This window comes from Meleagris gallopavo, chromosome 3 (assembly GCF_000146605.3).
Source record: "Meleagris gallopavo isolate NT-WF06-2002-E0010 breed Aviagen turkey brand Nicholas breeding stock chromosome 3, Turkey_5.1, whole genome shotgun sequence".
Lineage (NCBI taxonomy): Eukaryota > Metazoa > Chordata > Aves > Galliformes > Phasianidae > Meleagris > Meleagris gallopavo.
In genome coordinates this window covers 27,761,811-27,783,575 of record NC_015013.2, presented here as the reverse complement: position 1 = coordinate 27,783,575, position 21,765 = coordinate 27,761,811, and the positions used below count along the sequence as shown (strand labels likewise).

The 21,765-nt window shown below is 39.5% G+C and overlaps 1 protein-coding gene across 2 annotated transcripts in view; it reads left to right on the top strand.

Moving 5' to 3' along the window:
- The window catches only part of GRB10 (growth factor receptor bound protein 10), a 103,222-nt gene that overhangs the window by 22,262 nt on the left and 59,195 nt on the right, over positions 1-21,765 (top strand). Inside the window, exon 2 of one of the 2 annotated variants that reach the window (XM_019613859.2) lies at positions 162-357. The exons of the other annotated variant lie outside the window; for it this stretch is intronic. Within the exon in view, the coding sequence (XP_019469404.1) occupies positions 324-357 (34 nt within the window). The 5' untranslated portion in view covers positions 162-323. The remainder of the gene's footprint in view (positions 1-161; positions 358-21,765) is intronic. 2 annotated transcript variants of the gene reach the window in all.

Here is a 21,765-nt window from a genome sequence, read left to right as displayed (position 1 = left end):
CAGGACACAGTTGTTATTCCCACTAGTTTCTGAAGTTAATTTTTATGTTTGTTTCTAGTGTATATACTTGTAATTCATATCTGGTCACCTTGCTCAGTCAGGACAGCAGATTTGCCAGTTTCTTTTGAACATTAACTTACAGCCCTTTGCTTTTTACTCAGGCAGCTTTGGTACAAGCACTTACAATTCTGAACCAGACCCTGCTTTCCACAGCCTATAAAAATGGTGATTAGCTTCCTCTGAGGCATCTGAATCTTTTCTACACAAACTGGAAAAAGAGCATGCAAGTTGGAGACTGAGATATCCCTGCCAACTGTCCCTGCATGAATAAGCTCTTTCTTGTGAAGGGTATTTCAAGTACGTGTTTCCTGCTGAATCATTCTTTTACTCAAGCAGATGCTGATTTGGTAGCAGAGAATGCTTTATGTAAAGCAAGGAGTCTTAAAATACTCAGGTAAAACAAATGTCGGAAGTTGAGTGCAGATGGAGTGGTATTTTTCCTATGAATAGGTTAATAACTACTTACATATAGAAAAGCTAATAAATACATTTTTTATCTATAACCATTATGTAGTATTCACTTTCCAACAATTCTGCAAGTAAGTCTAATAAAGGTACTAAACCCAGGGAACAGGCTCTAGAATTTCTTACCTATATTCCCAAAAGCTACTTCATAAATAAAAACAGAACTTCATCTTGTGGAACAGCATTAACATTCAGTGAAGTAAAGAAGCAGATACACTTCAGCTACTGACTGAAAGCTGTAGGAAGTCCAACAGGCCTTTTTGTCCACCAGAGAAAGTCCAACAGCCAATATTTAACAGTGAATAGACAGCAAGTCAAATACTTCTCAAGCAGTCACTCAGAAGGTGTAGTAAAGACTAGAGCATGGAGAAGAAAAATGTCTAAACTATGTGGCATATCCTGAGGAATTAAGGAAAGAGGCATGGAAGTGGTCAGAATGATTATTTACCATCTCTAAACCCACAGAGAGAAAGGGGAAGTAAAAGCATGCTTGGTGGGGGAGGGAAGCAATGATTTCATTTTTTTCCAAGGAGTTTGGACTTAGCCATGTCTCAGTTCTTTTAGTAGTTGCGTATCCTTCATATTTCACAGTGACAGGGATGCTTGCTGAATTTGTGCCCTGTCCAGTAGTACAGGACAGAGCTGAAAACTGTCATGATTATTTTAGTCTGAATTCTTGCATTCAAGAGTTCATAACACTGAGACAGTTCTGAAGTCCTTATTAGGGCCTACCAGCTCCAGCACTCATTCTCCCTGCCCCATCCCAAGGGTTCTACTTTCTCTCCAAACGTCTGGTAGCTCAGCCTTATTCCCCTTGGTTGAGTGCACCCCCGATTGGGTGCCACAGGACTTGTTCTTCAATGTGCTTTATTAGCAAGATAAAGTTACTTAATTGATTTCCCTGTGCTAGCTAGCAGTGGCCTTGCCACATGAAATATGATAGCAAAATACAGAATACTACAGAAAACTGGAAAAACAACTACATTTATTTCCCTTAGTCTTCAGGGGGTAAGCTTAACCTGCTTGCTATGCCACTTCTTGTTTCTCTTCTCACTTCATACTTCTGAGCTTTTCTTCATTGAGGCATTTCAGAGCTCATATTTCTGTTTGGTTTTCTAACAAGCAGTAATTTATGCCAACTCCAGTCTCAGCAGTGAAGTTTATGGGCAGTGCCTTTTATTAATACTTGACGTACTTTTGAGATACTGTACCTAATTATAATTCAGGATTTTGAAGTTAGGCATAAATAAGATGCATTCTGTCACCTGAGCTTTTAATTGAAGTATTAATCATGCAGTTCTGGTGCTTTCTTTGTATTTTCTTGTAGAGATGATTGCCAGTATCTGTACAAATGCATTTTGCCATGGGTCTGCAGTGAGAGATTCATCTTCCTTTTAGTTCTGCATTTGCTCTCTTAGTAGCTGTTTCAACTGTTATTGGATTTGATGCTTTTTGTCCCGGGAGTTCCCAGAGAGAGCTGAGCCGAATGCTGCCATGCTTCTGGCTTTGACAGCAATGAGATGAGTTGTTAGGGTCAACAGTCGGCTCACCCTTTAGTCTTTTTTGGCTGGCTGTGGTAGAAATCTTGCCTATAGCAAGACGGTGAGCATGTTGCAATTGGTCAGTGTTACATTTGGCTTCCAATTGATAATTAGAAACCAATACAGGAGCTTCTGTAAAAGGATACCAGGCAGTGATGGTGGAGTCTACCTTTCTAACATGCTTCTTAAAGAAAAAAAAATGAGCCTATGTAAATAAATAAGGATTTTTGAATGACTATGGGCATAGATGAAGCAGTATGGTTCCTCCTTTAACCTAGAGAAATGATCTTGCATAGGCCTCTTTCTCAAGCATTACTATTATTACTTGCTTTAAATGTATTTCCTCTTGCATCTGTCTGGCGATAGGCGTGTGAAATTGTGATGGTTTTGTTATTAGTTCTGTAGCTAAAGAATGTGTTCAGTAAGTACCAGTGCTACCTCTGATATGCTTCAGTTATGGGATACCACTAGGACGAATCAATTATTTGGTGCATCAGAACTAACCCTTTTTTTTTTTTTCAGAATCCAACTGGTACTGAATGGAAAATAGAGTGAAATACAGATTGTTTGTTTGTATTACAGACAATACCAAAAGCTGCCAGACATTCATGAATTCTCATGTATTGTATAAACGTTGTTGTCATTGTCCAGCCTTAGAAAAAAACACCATTAGTGCCAAAAGGATTTACACTAACTACCATTACGCTCAGAACTGAGCTCCCGCTTCCTGCCTTGCTCATTACAGTACCTTTGTCTTATTTTAGAGAAGGCTTCTATTGTACTTTGTAATGAATTTTGTTAGCACTGTTACTAGGAGGGCATCCATAATAGCTCTGTGGAAGTTTAACTTCCCTAATTATATTAGTTCCCAAACCTATGAACACACAGAATTGAAACAAATTTAAAAATGAAAAGAAGACAAAGGTTGGTTTTTAATACAGATAACTTCAGAGATCTGTATCAAGCTACAAGATGACAGAATAAGCTAGCTGATGGAGTGTCAGGAAAACTTTGCATATACAAAAGCTGCTAATAATGATTGAATGGAATCAGTGAAATGGGAATAAAGACTAAGAACAGTTTAAAATGTTTATGTGTTCACATAAACATATTTGCAGGTGACAGATTTCCTTTTATTTTTCATTAACTAGGGGATAGTCAGTAAAATAAGGAAGAAAAAGACTATACATTAACTTGTAGGAGTTTAAATAAGTATCAAGATTTTTAAAAATTGAATGTATTCTCCTGGAGCTATCCAGGATGAGTTTGGATTAAAAAAACACTCAGGTATCCCAGTTGTCTCATATTCTCTTGTGGGGTGGTGTGGTAATGAAGGACCCCTCTATCTGGATTTCATAGTACATAGTGTGATATCCTTTAGGTGCCCTTGCTCATTGGATGTTCTACAAGTGAGATTTTTAAAGTAAGTGTAAAATGAGTATTACGGTATTATAAATGCATGCTTGCTATTCATGTTGATCGTCAAAGTAAATTTTAAGCCTACTTTCTATTGTGATTTATGGAAAAAAAATGTAAAGTTATTACATAAGCAATGATCTTGATGTATTAGAGAAAAGAGTTTCTAGGGAAGAGTAGCTAGCTGCATAGGAGCTGGGCTGAAGAGTTAGGCTCCCTACTCAAAGGACATAACACCATCCCTAGGGACTGAAGCTGTTTAGGTTTTATGGTGATTAAGTCTTTTTGTCATACTGAAAATGGAAGGATGGTGTTCCTACACTATCTCTTTCAAGATTTCTGATTCCAGTTATTGCTGGAGGAGATTCATCAGGTGTGAATTTAGGGTGATTAGAAGTTCATTTCTCGTCATTCTTGCTAAATTCTTGCCTAAGGCTTTGGGAGGGGAAGGACTGAATTGGTCATCTGGGTAGCATCTGGTACTGCTTTCTAAACGTCTCTCTGTGCAAGAGGGCATTTTCTTCCCTCACCCCTTATACAGATTTACTTGAAAACAAGTTGGCATAATACTAATAAAAGCCTGAAATATGTGTTTGATGACTGTAAGAAAATGCCCACAAGGGTTATAATTTATTTAACAATGTCTCCCTCTTAAAACTTTTTTTTTTGTCCTAATCTAAGTTATGTGTATTTCCTGCTGCCACTCAAGTGGAGCTAAGACTAAATGTTGGAGTGGTTGTACTTCTGCACTCTTGGGCCAGCTTTCAGCTGGGGTAATGCAGAGGATCGGTGCACAGTTATCCTCTTCTCATGGAGAAGGAAGGAGTGCACTTCTGGGCAACTTCTGGGCAACTTGTGGAAAATTTTGGTAGTGATCCAGCTATTGCCAGCACAAGCATAAGGTGAGGTGGTCAGGAAGGGGTTGAGGTGCTACTAGGTGCGTAGATGTGTTTCTCTGTACAGGAACTTGTTCTGTTGGCAGAGGTAAATGCTCAAACAATGTAGTTGTTGACTGTTGGCACGCTTTCCCAGAGGTCTATGAGCTCGGAGAGGTGATGTCATTGCCATCACAAATAGCTCCTGTGTTCCTCCAGTTGTGCTTGCAGGGCTGGCTGGCTGCCGAGCGCTTGTCTGCTGGTAGGCTGATGCAAGGCTGGGCTGGCTGCTGAGGGAGTGGGTAACAGTACCTTGCACAAGCTGGCAGGCATCCGGAGAAAAGCTATTGGGAAGTTTTCCTTTTTGCATTTGTCTGGTCTGTCTGTTCCAGTCTCCCAAGCAATAATAGTTCATCAGGAGTCTTCATTGTGCTAAGAAGTCGCTTTTGTGGCTGATAATTGAACTTGAGCAAGGTTAAGTTCTATTGTCAGTGTGGAATATTGACTGAGGATGTGGTCTTGCAGGTTATAAAGCTTGAGCCTAAGAAACCAGCAGTCTGCTTTAGCAATGGGCAGGAAACCACGACAGCCAGTATCTTTGTGGAACAGTGCTGCTGTTCAGCTGGTCATGTGGAGCTCGAACTCATGTGTCCAGTTGGAAATGATATGCTTGAGGAATCTTAGATACTAGATAGAAAACAAGGTCTCAAGATCTGGTTCTGATGAGGCACTTCTCCCATGTATTTAGGCTGAGCTCATTTCTTAAGCTCTCACCTCATGGTTGCCTTTTTTGTTGTTGTTGCTGTTGTTGTTTTTGTTTGTTTGTTTTTGTGTTTTGTTTTTTGGGTTGTTGTTTTTTTTTTGAGTAAACGAGCCCCAAATCCTACTTTTAGTGTGCTCTCTCCTGTGTAAATCCATGTTCTTAACTACTTACGTCATCCTTTCTGTAAGCAGATTACTAAAGCAGCCAAGTGTAATAGATTTCAATATTTTTTATTGTTTTATGTGCTGATGTATTTACTGTCCAACAGGTATGGGGAGACTTGCAGTCTCAAGTTGTCCTCTGCTTCCTAGGTGGCTTATTTCTTCCATTTAAGTTAATGGTCCATAATTGAGCTGAGTGATTTGAAATGCCCTCTTCTAATTTAATCAATGTAAGCTGACTGTAAAACCTTGAGATGAGCTCATATGTTTTCTGGAATAATTTTATTGCCTTTATTTATGCTTATGTTTTCTTTTGTAATCTGACTAAATTTGTACTGCCAAGATGTTGAGAGAAGAAGGTTAGGAAGTAATACTAGCAGGAAAAGCTCTTCTGGTACCTTAGGAACGATGTTTTTAACATGGCTGAGCTGGGTTCTTGCCAGTGCTACTCTACCATCTTCCTGTATGTCCATGGGTTCTGCTTATTTTTTCCCTCTTAGGAGGTGTCTTCAAGTGTATTTTGCTTTATATAAGAACTTTTTGAACCTTTCAGTGAAGTTGTCATAGCCAAATGTCAAAACATGTCTGTGAGCACTTAAATTGTCTCAGCATAATGAACTTTCCAGCTAGAAAAGTTGATTTATTAGGTAGCCTAGTTTTTCATCACACCATAACAAAAGCAGTTGTTCAGTAAAAACAGTGTCTCTCTGGTATCATAATAACTTCAAATTCTAGCACTGTACCCAAAATCAAATCTGAAGTTTCAAAGCTGATTTGACACGTAAAGGAGAGGGTTATATTTGAAGATGGAAACAATCATTTTCACTGCCGTTCAGTATTTCATTGCATGGAAAACTTGAAGGTGTTAATCTCGTTTCATCACTCCTCAGTTTTGAGTCTAAAATAAAGATATTCTATTCATATGAATAAATGCAGATAAATTGCAATCAAATTCACAATACACGCAAACCTTGAAATTACTATGACCAAAAAGAGAACTGTTTTCTTTTTTAAATCTCTGCCTACTTTAGAGAAATCAATATGCAGAGCACAGTGCCTCTGTGCTGTCGTACAGCTCCTCTCCCACTTTCCTGCAAAACTTATTTCTAAGAACGTCGTAACAGTGGTGTGGCAAAGTGGAGGAAGTTGTTATGCCAGAAACTACTTTCTCCCTGAATTCTTGAAACCAGCTAGACTTAAGCTTGGCAAGAGTCCTTTTAACAGCCTTAGAACACTAGTACAATTTAGCAATTCTGGGACTAGATATCATTTTTTCCCAGAATAAAATCCATTTAACTTCTTCAGATAAAGACCGGAGTTACTCCCACCCCCATTTAAAGAACACTGAACTGATTTGTGTTCTGCCTCTGATCAGCCATGTACTTTTGATCTCTCTAGTGATGGCAGATAATTTCTAATAGCTGACACAATGCAGCCCTCTTGTCTGCAAACAGTGCTGTGAGACGTGTATTCAGTTTTTAGGATTTTATTTTCCCTGACCTTTGAGGTTGTATTTTTGATCTCTATCAGAGTGCTGAGAGGATGGGGAAGAGACAGTGCAGCTCTTTATTTCCTTCCATTGTTTGTCCTGATGATAAAGTGTCTTAACATTTGGTTTCTGTCTCTTATTTCCACTGCCTCAGGTGAAGCAAAATATATATTATTTTCTCTTTCTATGAGCTTCATCTTCTAAGCAAGGCTTTTATCTAATGAATGAATACAGAAATTCACTTTGATCCCCTTAAAAAAACAAGTCAATACATAAAATCAAGCAATGTTTAAATCACAAACATTTTCAGAGTTAAGAAACAGAACGGGGGGAAGGTAAGATTTGTGTGCAAGAGGGAAATGGACCCATATTTGAGACATGGCAGTTCTCTCAGCAAAGGCTTCAGAATTCCTTAGGAGTCAGCAGCTTACTGGGCTTCCTTTTTACTTGTTTGCAGGTCTAAGATAGAGGAGGAATTACGAGTATTAAACAAAAGTTTGCATGGTACTTGAAAATAAAAAAGGTTTTAAGACTTAGCAGGCACAATTACATCAAATTTAGGTTAAGCAGTCTGAACAAGCATAGAACTAGTTTAAGATTTTAGTATCATTTTCTGTATGGTATGATAAATTGCAGGAACTTATGTACTAGAAAATGGGAATCATCAAATCAACACAGAACACATCTTGTAGCTGAGAGGAAAATGCCCAATACAAGATAAAGCTTTAAGCAACATCTTTCTTAAAAATGAATTTTCTAATCCATTTAAACCATAAAAAACAATGGTTCTGCTAGATGACTGCGAAGCTCAGAACTGCAGATTTCCAGGTTTTTCCAGCATGGAAATGTATTTCCTCTAGCTGATTCAGCCAAGTTGCATTGGAATGTGTTCATGGTCTGTATCAGCAATTATAACTCTACTCAGTTATGTCAAGATGAGTATATACCATGGTCTATTCAAGAAAATGGATATCACTAAAATGCCTGGCTAATTTTTTTTGTTGTTGTTGGGTGAACATGAAAGCAGTCTTTCATGCTGGCAAAGTTGTATTTATATAAGTACCAAATGATTTTCTGTGTTTAAAAAAATGTTTCTAACTTCATGACTGAAGTCAGACTTAAGATAGCAAGAACTGTGTAAAATGACACAAGTTCTGATGACAGGAACGTGCTGGTAAGACCTATGTCCTTACATCCTCATTGGATGAGAGCAGTACTTGCTGGTGTTGACAGCTGGGCAAGGAGCTAAAAGTATTTGTTCAACAAACTACCTCTTACGTGGGATGAAACAAATCACTCTTGGTTGTCTACCTAAGTTTTTCCCATTAGCAAAATGAGGATATTGTTGTTGCAAAGTTTCTGTCAAGTATGTGGTTAAGATGTGCTTCATAGGGTGCGTGCTGTTTTCACAGATGAATTCTTGTTTTGTTTATGGCATTAAGTTAGGAAGCAATCCTGGAGAGACATAATCAAAACTGAAGTGTTTCCACTGCAACTCTTCTGAGTCATGTGTGCCTTTCCATGGAAAACCTCCTGGCCTCAACATCTATTTTGAAGATCAACGATTCAGTTTTGAGGCTTGGATATTATGTAGATCGCTCTGAAAGTAGTGTCTCCTATTTATTTCCATGGAAACTACAGCATATACAAAAAGTACAGTAACAGTATTTGATAGAGCAAATTCTCAGCTACAAAACACTATTTTTCAACATTATCATCACCGTTAGCTATGCATTTGCACCAGCAGTGAACGAGAGTCTGCATGCCATGTTCATGTAAAGTAAATAAATACCCTCCCCCCCAAACACACACACGCACACAAAAAAAAAAAAAAAAAGAAAGAAAGAAAAAAGAAAGAAAACCCAAGCCTGCATGACTGTCCAGAACATAGTTTGTCTTTCTTTCATATGAGTGTGGCCACTGCCGAATTGCATCAGCCACCGCCTTAACTATTTGATCTCCAGAAACATGCAGGAAGCATCAATGAATGTCAGTGGGTGCCACTTCTTCTGCATGCAGGAATTCAGAGACATACTTCTGCTTCATACGTACTTCCATGTCAGACTCTGTTTGTCAGACTGCCCCTCTGATGCCATCTGTCACTTAGCAACAAAATGCGATGGAATGTTGGTGGGAAGGTTCATCTTCTATTGTCATACCACCAACATCCACCTCTGATGTCATGGATCAATATAATAAAACAGGAGGCATTACTTCTGAGGCAGCCTTCATACACGAAGTGTCATGTAGAAGTCTATGCAGAAATATAAAACAGTTTTGTCCTGTCCTAAATAGTATATTTTCAGTAGTGGATGGGGCTTCACTCATAGATAGGGAGGGAAGCAAACTGTTTCATTCCCATTGTGATATATTCTTTCTGTAATTATTAAAGGCTTGGAAAGAACGCAAAACACATTAACATACTTGAGATTATTTCTTCTTATATAAGGGAAAGTGTAGACTGTTAATTTGATGTGATGCGCAGCCATTCTATAGAGTGACTTGTTTGTATGCGGCATATGACTTGGAAGTGGTGAAAGATAATGCAGATTTAAGTGCTTTAAATGTCCTTTTTTAAGAGGGATTGAAGGTATATATTTCTGAACTCACAGTAGGGATGTGAATTAAGCTGAAGGATAGTTGAAGCTTTCTCTTCATGTGTATGTGTGTGGGGGTATGAAGTTGAAATTGGGAGTCATGAGCAGCCTTGCAAACTGACCTTGGAATGTTTATTAAAAGAAAAAAAACTGGAATAAATGTGGGATGAGATAAGGGAAAACCACTTGAGGCATAAAGCATGGTGAAAAGCCATAGAGTTTCCTTAAGATGATTTTAGCATTTAGCTGGAGTGTAACTATTGAATGAGATATAATTCATTTTCATTACCGCAGGAGCCAAGATGTCTACTAATACAGTATTTATGTTTGTAGTAATATCTTTCCACCATTGTGTATCTTTGTAAACCTTCTGTTTAAAAAAACAGCCAAACAAAGCAAAACAAAAAGCCTCTCAACCCTCTCTCTGTATGGCAATAGTGCATAGCAGTTGGGGCCAGGCTACATGTCTCCTGCTGCGCTAGGCTGGTGAAACATAGAACAGAGAGATCTCTCACTGAAGAACAAGTTCAGAGATGAATTTGGCAGATTGTTGGCTCTGAGGCAAATTGAGACTGTTGTGGAGAAATTTGTTAAAGACACTGCTTGGGTGAAAGCCTTCTTTCTTACAGTGACTGTTTGAGCAGGAGCACTTCGTGATCACAGCGCTGATGACTTTTCCCTGAAAAAAGCTGTTCTCAGACCGTTTGCATTCCACAGGGTCTTGTGTCTCCCAGAGGTTTGGTGGTACAGCTGGTAATGGCAAAAAAACCAACACTTTTTCTGAAGGAAAGTTTATGCTGATTTAACAAGTGAGATGAAATGCTGCAGTAGAAGCATTTGTAGACATTCATATTGGGCTAGAAATACAGATAATTTAGCAAGAAGAATAGTTTGTGTACGTTTGTTTTCAATGAATGTGGAAATGAGTACTTGTTTGTGTATTTCAGGCAAATGTAGAGCCCTATACTGAGTAAATTCAAGAGGTTAACTTTGACTATTGCATGTGTCCCAGGTCCAGCCTGAAATCAGTCCTTCTGATGTTGTTACTGTACAAATGCAAAAGGCGGCTCATCCCTAAAAGGCGGTGTTAGATCTATATTCATTGTGAGCACAAATCTGTCACAGAAGGGGCAGAGGAAAAATGTTTTTGTGCTGTTATCTAAATACTACCTTGGTGTCTTGAAGTATATGAGGTGAAAGAGATTTTTAGTGGCATGAGTTAAATAGATTTTAAATAGGCTTGGAAGGAACCTAATCTCAAACTTCTATGTGTATAATATTATCATTATAGGTTTGCAGTCCATTTACAGTATTTTATACTTGTGGTAGGTCCTTGTATATGGATTAAGTTGACCTGGAACGATACTACTATGTAGCAGACTGTGTTTTATTCACTGACCCGATACAACTGCCATTGAGTACTTCTTGTGTATGTTGAACATCTGCCCAAAAAGCATCAGTCAAAACACGTGATGTGCCTTGTCTAGGTTACTTCAGTATGCTCTTTATTGAGGGCTTGTGGGAAGGCAGAGTGGTCTAGCACAACCTCAGTTTGTGGCAGGAGTATCAGGAGAAGAGTTAGCTAGGAGGGACAAAATTAGGATTGTTGGTAGAGGGGACACTATAGAAGTTAATGTGATAGCAAAGAGCAAGCAAGTAATTGGCTGTAATTGACAAAGTGCCTCCATGATGGAATAGTAAGATGATAAGAATCTGAATTTTACTTAAGTCAGGTACAAAAGGAAGTGCTGCCCTTCAGTTCATGCAAGGTAAATTGCAAAATCAGTTCCCAGAGATTGTGGAGGAAGAATGGAGAATCCACACTGGAGGGTTGTTGCAGATGGATAAAACTATGAAGCTAGTTCTAGCACTTTCTGTAGTGTAGAAATTCTCATACATGTCTTTTTTCAAACTGTGTTGGAGTTTCATCAATTTTATGATCTTAGTTAAGAATTCATGGTTGTATAAGCACATGAGAAAACAGAAACAAACTTCATTTACTTTTTTCTCCTAAAACTTTATAATACTTGTAGATAACTGTATGTTTTGATGTAACACTGCCAGTGCTGTGGTTTATGCTTTCCGCTGTGTTTTTGCCAAATAAGAAGACAACCTCCTTGCTTTTTTGTTTTGCTCTGTTTTGAATGTAGATGGTCTACAGGTTCATTAAGGATCTAACAAAAAATTGTGTATCATCAGTAGAAACACATTATTGCTCCAAAGAAAATCGTTCTGAAGATATTGCAGTGTTTTGCATTATTTATGGTGCCTTCTTGTGGTATAAAATCTGTTCCAAAATGAACTAGGGCAGTATCCTTCTGCGATTTCTTTATCGTTTATAAAGCAAACATAACAAGCCAGCATTTCTTTTAAGCTCACATGATAAAAGAGGAAAATTGACAAATTTCCTAGTTTGATAAACTAGAGGAAATGTGTAGAAGAACTGCTGTAATTTGATATCAGTTGTGCAGTGATATTTATCCCCAGAGTGTAGCATTCTAGCAATAAACCTCACTCATCACCGTCTTCGAACTTACCTGACTGTGATAAAGCACTGGAGAGTATTTATTTCTGCCTTTATGTAAACACAGTGCTGCAAGTGGGATGGTGAGCTGTGTCACGTGAGGATACTTGAGAAATGCATAATTCCCAAGCAGCTGACATTCTTGCATTCGGGATGCAGAAGATTGCAGCACTTTTCCTAAAGCCAGGAGATTTCAAGGGAAGATCAATCTGAGTTCATTAATTGACTTAAATCTCTTTTTACCTGTTAAAATGGATAAGCTTCTGTTAAACTAATAATGCTTTTAGCTAAATAAATAAATAAATAAAAACACAGCAAATTTAAAGTGGGGCAAAAAAAACCATAAGAAACCAAAATATAGGATGGAAGGTACAGCTACATTTGTTGTTTTTGACAGCAAGCAGTTCTTAAGTAATTAAAGTGTTTAAGGTGCTATTGACCAAAGCAATTAGTATGTAATTTCATTAATGAAGCTAGAATTGCAGTAACAACATTTGAGTCTTTCTGTCCAAATCAAGACTGTGGGCAGTTTGTGACATGCACAGAGTGAGGCTGGAAGCCACGCACGGTTATGGTATGCTATAGCACCACTGTCTGAGTGGATCTGTTACTGCGCAAGGACGTTCTACACTGACTGCATCTTGTTAGCGCCTCTATTGCTCGCAAGCTTACATGCACACATACATTGATAAGCTTGCATGTTTGTAAGCTTGTATATTAAAAAGGCATCATGGGACTGCTAATTTTTTTGAGTTTGTCTTTGCAATTCAGTTATGAGCTTGCTCTTATTTATATAAAACAACAACAACAACAAAACACCCAAGTTGTTCTTTTTGCATGGGTTTTCGTGGTTTGTGTTTACATGGTTGGAAAATCCTGGAGAGCTCAGGCCTACTTAAATAGTTCTCAAGGTGAAGAGTTTTTAACCCAGGAAGTTTGCAGATGAATGGCAAGTGAATGATGTGCCCAGTGAACACAGCAAGATGTGCAGGTGGATAGCTTCTACCCTCATGAATAACCGTTAAAATATTCCTCAGCAGATAATGATGAGTATTATAGACTGGGTAGAAGAAAAACGCACATCAGAGAGTCAATCTAGGATCTATAACAAGGTGCAAATGCAGGTCTCTCTCCAAGGTGCTGTGGCAGCACTGTTTGTCTGCAGGTATCTCCATTCAGGTGACTGAAGGAGTAGCTTGCTGCTTGGATGATGATGGGTACTGCTACTGTAGCAGTTAATCTGAGCTTGCTGCTGCTGTTAAAAAGCCATCAGTGGAAGTTCATCTGAACACCAGTGCTTTACAGCTCTATGATTACACATTTTGCCTACCTTAAACTGTGTCCTGTTCATGCGTGGCCTCTTTTTAGGCCTTGGTCTGTGGTTTGTGGGCATGTATTTGGTGGAAGAACCAGTTTTTACTGACTTTCTGGGCTTTGTTTCACATATGAAACACAGTGGGGTGAGCAGGCTGTCTCTCCTATGGCCAGTGCTGATGCCCCTGGGGCCCTGAGTGTCCTTTGTCATGGATGCTGCTGCCTCTAGCTTACAGAGCTTGGTTGCTGTTGGAGTGAAGAAAATGGAGGATGCCTTGCAAAAGGGCTCATTTATTAGCAGAATACTGGCAAGAGAAAATACACGTTCTCTGTCCAGTTAGCAGTATTGTTTTGTGGATATGCATGGAGGTAGCCCCAGGTCTCTGCCCACAACTCTGAGAAACAGGATGGGGTGGAGAAGAGCATCAAACTGGTCCTTAGGATTCACATGACGTCCTGAGTACCAAACTGAGAATGTGTGCACCTTGTAAAATTGAATGTATGGGTCTCCTAAGGATAAGGAGCATAACTGGCCACTAGGATCTGAGTCATATAGAGTTATGGTGGGTTTTCTTTGTAGCATGTCTGTGGCTTTCGCTTTTGGGTTAACCTGATCCTAACTTACTTTAAGTGGTGCAGCTTGCCTGCAGGCTGGGAAACAATGAAGGACCAAGTTTTTGAGTAGCTGATCTAAAAAGAAAACTTGATTTGGTGTATCTAGAATTCTCTGATTCTAGAAGAAGCAAATAGCATGTTTTTCTTGGGCCTAGATATATTAGTAAATTGATTGTTTTTTCTTTTGCAGCGTGGCTCAAAAAAAGTCTCAGAAGACTGACTGCAAAGAGTTAATATCAGTTAGAATGGTAATGTGAGGTTATGTAGTGTGACACAGGAGTAGGGAGATTTTTGGACGGTGGAGGAAACTTCTTTACTGTTCTGTGTCATCTCAGCATCTCTGGTTTTTCCTTATCAGTGCTGTTTTTGTGTGTTCTTCATTTTCATTGACCTGTTTTTAGCCTCCATTTATACTTAAAATAAAACTAGTAAGTTCTCCAATAGGAGCTCTTGAGACCAGGGGGAAAGGTGCCATTTGGCAATGGCCATTCCTCTTTCCAAGCCCAGCTCCCACGTCCTGGCTTGGGGTGCATGCGGCAGTGTCTCCAGGCAGCCATTTGGGATGCGAACACAGCAATATGCTGTGCCATCTGTGAATCTGTGCGAGAGGGCTGTGGTGTTCCCTTCTAAAGCAGCAGAGAGGTTCGTACTTTATTACAGTTGTAATTCTGAAATTATCCACCCCTGTTGCTTGGCTTCCTCTACTGGCAGAGCCAGTTTTGCACCTGAAAGAACTGTTTGGTTTGCTGACTCCTGAGCTAGACTGATGGGAAGAAAGAAAGTTGAAATAGGCTTCTGACCCAAGGGCAAGGTATCCATGTGCATATGGAATTAGATGAATACCCCCAAATTCTCTTTGTCCATAGAGGACACAGAAATGGAAGGAAAGCTGATAGCAGGTTATGCTGAGGAAACAAGAGAATATCTGACAGCAGCCGCCTTTTTCTATAATAAAGTGACAGCTCACTCGCTGTTACTTCATTTGCGAATTTAGAGAGTCACCAATTAGAGGCTCTTGGGAGACTTTTTTGATGTTGAAATTACAAACGACACTCCTGCAGCTCAGTTTCTTGTAGATGATTTACTGAAGTTACAGCTGGAGTTAATAGTAAACTATTAAAGCAGCTGGTAAAAGAACCCCAAATTACCCCAGTATTAAAGAACTGTATTTTTACATGACTTCGGTTCTGTTAGCTAAACTTTGACTAGAAGTACCTTAAAATATGATGTGTTCCTGTTGTCTGTATTGCTGATATGTGGATCACAGCTAGGTAACTATTATGCTCTGAAATGGCAATCTTTAATTACCCTAGCTGATTCATTAATTGCCACGTGCAACTTCTGGAATTTGCGTTACATCCTCTTCAAAGTGCTCCCTAAGCCAACAATAAAATTGTTCCAAGGAAATCCTAAAAGCTTTTGGTTTAATGAGCCAAAGACCAAAAGTTTGATCATCTGGCGTGAGGAGGTAGCTGCCTTATTTAATGATGATGATATTCCAGTGCTGGCTCTCAGGCTTTGCCCCTGCATGAAGGGATGCATTAGTGGAACCCCCAGCTTATATCACATGGAAGCTTTACTCAGCTTGCAGCATGGCACTGTTGAAGCAAAATGATGCTGCTGCTCCAGGCACACAGCCCCCATCCCCAGCCTGCCCTGCAGCTCTGAGTGAGGTATTTGGGGCTCTGGCTGTGGGTGAGAAGCAGCTCTGTACAGGGCTATGTGTTGTTGCACCCTGGAGTTGGGGTGAAGCTTGGGCTTTCTTGGCGGAGTGGGAGTGACTAATCCTGGCAGGAGTATTTATATCAGGTCGTAAGTAGTGTTCAGCTGGGATTATGTGGCTAGGCATTACGACATTAATCAGGGAGAGAGCAGAGATTCCCTGAAGGAAAGCGATAGATGCTTTGACTGCATTTTTTACTTTCCTTTAAGGGTTTAGGACTTGCAAGACATGTGGTTGCTTCTTCATCTGTCTCAATTTTTAACTACTTTTTGAACTCTAACTTGTCTTTCAGAGTGTTATTTATTTGAGTATATTTGATTTGTGCTCTATTTTTTTTTTCTGGGATGAGTAATAAGAAAAAGATATCTTAAACTAGTGTCACAAATATAAATACGTACATGAGGAAATGATAGAATAAACTTGAAAAGACAATCATTTTCATTCATGCAAGCATAAGGAGAACACACTATTTTTAAAACATTTCTTTGGTTTCCTCAGTGTAAAAATATGCAGTATTAATAAACATTCAAGTAAATCTGGCCTTTGCTGTGTCAAATTGCAGCTCTTGCCGATACAGGATATCCTCTTAAACTTGCTCACCCATAAATATGACTTTCTAATGTAAGATGCAGTCTGCCAAGCGTTTACTGTGTGGCCAGCAGACAGTATTTCAATTCATCAATCTGTTGCTATCCGGTGTTGTGCTTCCTGAGTTTGGACTGGAAGTACCTTGTAACAGGTCAGTAGGTTAATGCTGTTTTCCCCTTTCTCTGAAAAGCCGAACTGGATTTTCTGTTAATTTTTGTGTGGCCTACACAGCCTAGCAGCAGTTCTGCTGCTATGTTAGGCATGCCAAGCATTACCCAGCTGTGTTCTTTGGAAGGATGAATGACAGCCTTCTTACAGTTGTGACTTCGAAATGCAACAGCACAGCTCTCTTTCCTGATTTTGCTGTAGAGATGATGCACCAAGGCTGAGGTATCCAATTCACCTTACCAGTAAGATGGGATATGAGCTGAGGATCCCTGAGCTATTTGTTTGATAGGTCTAATTGCCTCATGCACTCATTCACTTGCTTTCTAATTTTTTTCCACCTGTGTACGTAAAGGGCTACAACGTGATCATGACTTAAACTTCACAGTTGCCTCTTTGAAGTGTCTCCTCTGAGGTCTGCACACCTCATGGCATATGAAGGTTTTCTCTGATGGAACCACTATATTCTTCTGTAGGGCTTCCTGAGGACTGCTCTCTTCCAGCTCCAGGTTTGGCCTTGGAAATAGTACCCCAGTGTCCTGTGTGGTTCTCACAGGGGTCACTTCTCTCATCAGTGTTATTTTCTATCCCATGTGTAACTGAAGCATTTTGGGTTTTAGGTTATTTTTTCCCGTCTTTACAAGCTCAACCAAACACATACTTTCTGTTTAAGGGCTTTCTCAGACTTTTTCTTTAACTAGTATGTTAAATTCAGGTGACACGATAAAATGGGTCAGGGAAACCACTGAAACTAACATTCATAGAAGAAAATTGCAGATGTTACCAGTCTCTTGAAAATTAATCGTGACTGGATTTTGTAACTGTCCCAGGAATGATAATCTCCCAGAGGTCTACTTAACTTCAGACTGCCTTAAGTGATCTGTTTACTCACTATTTACTATACAGCATTGCCTCTGCAAACATGGGCTGTGCAAAAAGCCTTTTGAAAGGCTAGCGGTTGCTGCTGACAGGAGCTCTGCCATCAGTGGCTGCTGGAACCAGGGTGTGGTACTTTGCTGACCAGCAGTTGGTCATTCCTACTGCCTGCACAGTAACACTAAATCCACTGGTGTATGTATTTGGGATTTGGTTCAAATGTTGACCTGATGCTTTTTTTAAGAATGTGTTTTTTTCCCCTCGTTTTTTTTTCTTTTTAAGCTGTGTCTTCCTAGAAAATGCATGCTGGAAAGGCTGAATCCCAGCTTTGCGTTCCCTAACTGGAGTGTTTGGGTACATAAAAGGAACTGGCCATGATAGAGCTCTTTTATCTTCTCTCTTGTAATTGTAATAAAGCTCATAGGTGTGTGTATGATCACTGTTCTAGGTGTTCCAGATGTTTTCTTAGTTTTTTCTAAGTTACTCTGTCTTATAGCAAAGTCATTAGTGCTTCAGCAGCTGTGTCTTAGAACCAAGTGACGTCTCAGAGGTGATGTTGGAATCCACTGCAAACAGCCTTCAGTTGAGATGACAAACATAAGTGCTTTGCAATAAAGGGCCAGCATGATTTGACAGTTCCTAGGTTACAAATGGGAAGGTGCACACTGGGAAATGCTTCTCAAAGTTGTCTGTGAATAACAGCAGGACAAAACCATTAAAAACCTTTATTAGAGATATACTTTACCTTCATTTGTCTCTGAAATTAAACAGAGCCTCCTTATCCATGCCCTCTATCCCTTAGGTTGTCATCTTTTGTCATCTTCACTCTTTATGACAACTACTTGTTAGGTGTGAGAATTAGGCAAGAGCTGAATTTTTCATCATTAAACCCTGCATTTTTTCTCCATCAGAATTCCCAGAAGTAGTTTTATGCAAGCAAGACTAGTCTGAGAGGATGCAACTGAATTAAAACTGGAGCAGAAATTTTATGTGGAGCAGATGAGGAAACTGGGGTTGTTTAATGTGAAGAAGAAGAGGCTCAAGGGAGACCTTGTTGGTCTCTACAACGACATGAAAGGAGGTCGTGGTGAGGTGGTAATCAGCCCCTTCTCTCATGTAAGTTGCACTAGGATTAGAGGGAATGGCCCTCAAGTTGTTCCAGGAAAGGTTCAGGTTGAATGTTAGGAAAAATTTCTTCAGAGGTGTGGTGAGGCATTGGAACAGGCTGCACAGGGTGACGGTGGAGTCATCGTCCCTGGAGGTGTTCAAGAAATGTTCAGATGTTGTACTGAGGGATGTGGTTTAGTGAGGAAATATTGGTGGTAGGTGGATGGTTGGGCTGGGTGATCTTGGAGATCGTTTTCAACCTTGGTGATTCTATGATTATTTTCTTCCATAGTACACCTGTAACTAGTTGCTCCTGTTATCACTACTGCTCTGATTTTGACAAATACCCTTCATACATACATAATTCCTGTAGTTGTTACCTAGCAACATTAATTTTGTTCAATTTAGTTTGTCTTCTGTGTCAAGAAGTTTTTAAAGCATGTTGTAAGAACATTACTGGAGTCTAACCATAAACCTTTAGTAAGATGTTTATAAAGTGAATTCTCCCCACCATTGCTAATTAACGTGCCTGCCTTTTGCATTAACATTTCCAGCCTTTTTGACAGGAATTGAATTAGATGCACATGGAATTTAAAAAATTACCTGGAAAATACGGAGTGGCTATGAATTCCCTGATGATTTCTCTGTGTGGCACTTCTGTGAGTTCAAGGGTTGCAGATGCCCGTCTCACTGTCATGCTCATTTACAGACCATCATTTCCGCTTCTTTCTCTCCATGGCATGATCTGTTTAGCTTTTGGGAAGCTGCACATACACTGATGTGACATTCTGTAAGCCAGCAACCATAGTTACAGTGTGAAGTAGAGGATTTCATTTAAGGTGGTGGATGTTACTTAGAAAGTAGAGAGTTCTTCAGTGCGGAGTCCCATGAGGGCACTCAAAGGGTACACAGAGATGGGGAGTTCAGAGGTGCAGGATTGGCATTTTTTAAATCAGCTTAGATCGCTTTGAATTTGACGATGACTGTGGGAGACAAACCTGAGCTCATGTCTTCACACAAACATACTAACCTCCAGGGTTCTAATGTTGAACAAATTTAGTCTTTGGATACTGTTATAGTTGGGTACAGCAGTGGACCTGGAAAACAGAATGAATGCATAGGATTTGCAATTTGCAGATGTTTTAAATTACTGGTCTTTTTGTTTCTTGTGTAAATCTGCCTATCTGTGATTCTTAATGTTGGAAGGAGTGGTTGTGTGAAAGTGGAGTTGGTACTGGAAGCTGAGATGTGTCACTAAGCTGTGGCATCTCTGTCGAGGTCATGGAGGAAGAGTCAAAGAAAAATGTAGGAAATTGCTTTCCGTCACCCACCCTTTCTGTTGAGGTAGATACTGCAGATATTTTAGATGTCTTTTTCCCTGTTAACTTCTGTTTGAGACCTTCTGTTCATTTTAAAATAAGAATATTTTTCTGTATTACCTACAATTTATATAGCATTTCACTGCATAATCAAAGCAACTGTGTGTGTTCCTCTTCTTTCAGTGTTTCCTTCTGACTCCTTGAGGATCAATTAATGTGTGTTCAAAGTGCATTGGAAACATCATCCTTCAGCTTAACTTGGGTTAAATCTTGCTTTAGTTCCACGTTAGCTTTGCCAAGTAGGTTCTTGAATATCATAGAATCATTAACATTGGAAAAGGCTGCTAAGATAATCTAGTCCAGCTATTGATCCATCATCACCATGCCCATTAAACCATGTTCTTAAGTGCCACCTAGATACATTTCTTGCAAACCTCCAGGTACAGTGATGCCACCACTGCCCTGAGCAGTCTGTTCGATGCACTGCCACCCTTTCTGAGAATAAATTGTTTTTAGTATCTAACCTGAGCACTGAATATTCAGCACTGAAACTGGTTTGGGCAAACTGATTTACCACAGCCTGTCAGATGGGGACAGAGGATCAAAATCAGCAGCTGTCCTACTGTAATATCAAGCACTTGTTTATACACACTGTTACGTTACCTATAGTATCAAATACACTTCCATGGAGATGGAGAGGTAGTATAGCCTTCTCGTAAATCTTCTGCTGAATTCCTAGTAGCACTCACATTGGTCTTTTCTGTGAAATGATATGAGGAGTAAGGCTGAAGAAATAAATTCTGAAATGAGCAAAGAAGAAGGAAATTATGTATATAAGTATACAGTGTTTTATCACAGCTCACTTAATTCCTGCAGTGTTTTTCAGAGTATTCCCTATGAGCTGCCCAGATTGTATGTGAAAAGGAAGGGTGTTTGCTGGGCTGCCATTTAGAGAAATAAAATGTAACCTGGTCTCCAGTCCAGAGCCAGGATTCTTTCCATGTTCAGCTCTTTTTCAGTAAACAGAAGCTCTGCAGTGTAACGAGCCCCTTGACAGCCGTGGAAATACCTGCTTAATTCAGGAGGCTGCCACAGATGAAGCTGAGCAGAACTCACTTCAGCATTATCCTGCTTCAGAGTAAGTGGGATCCTGCTTGTTCCCATTACTGAGCTGACACATCAAGGCCAACAAGGACCAAAATAAGTAAATAAATTAGGATCTAGGAGACAGGGGAGGGCTAGAAAGCAGAAAGATAAATGGGATTTGGAAGTCCTTTGGTTAGGCATGGACTGAAGTTTACTCAGACCTAATTGAGTGGCTGTCATCCCACTATGGTGTGCTCAAAAACAATCAAATGGTATTCAAAGTGCTTTAATTTTTATGGAGCATGAGAGCGTAGCTTACTAACTCAATAGTGGTTTTATTTTTATAACAGAGTTGTTTCTTGCCTTGGACTGATTTTTTTTTTATTCTTTCTTGTAATTGAAATCATGATCTAATTTATCAAAAATATTACTTGCAACATCCAGTGGAGCTGGTTTGTGAACAAAGCCAAAGTTTAACAAACTCTAGGCAAAAAAGCAAAATTACGTTCATACTGCTGCCAAAGAGCGCACTTTAGTTCTACTTGGGGAGAGGAAAAGCATGCCAGTATTGCTCACTGCCATGCCAAGTATATTTTCTTAGGGTATGGGAAGTCTCCAGAACTACCAGTATCTTCTCCCCCACCAAAAACTTACACTGAAAAAATAAAATAAACATTGAAAGTTCTTTTATTTAAAAAAATAAAAATAAAAAATTGTGGGAGTTTGTCAGAGCTAGATTTTGCCAATGTTTTCCTTGAAAAACAACTCACAAAAAATGCTTGTGCATGGAAGAGATAAGCTAGCCTCTATGCAGTTCAATTCAGAGAAAAAAAGCAGACGTTGAATTTCCCCTTTCAGTGCAGAATGTAATGCGGATTAAGGAAAATAGTCATTAGCATCCCTGGAAGCGTACCTCTGAGAGATAGCTGGAGAAAGAAAGAGCTTCCTTGGCTACCTGCAGTTCTGCCTGCTATAACCAACAAAGATAATCCTTCCAGGTCAGTTGCAGTATTTGTGTGTGCGTGTACTTGGAGGCCCAGCATGATAACACACTGACTCAGAGGCTTATGATTTTTAAATT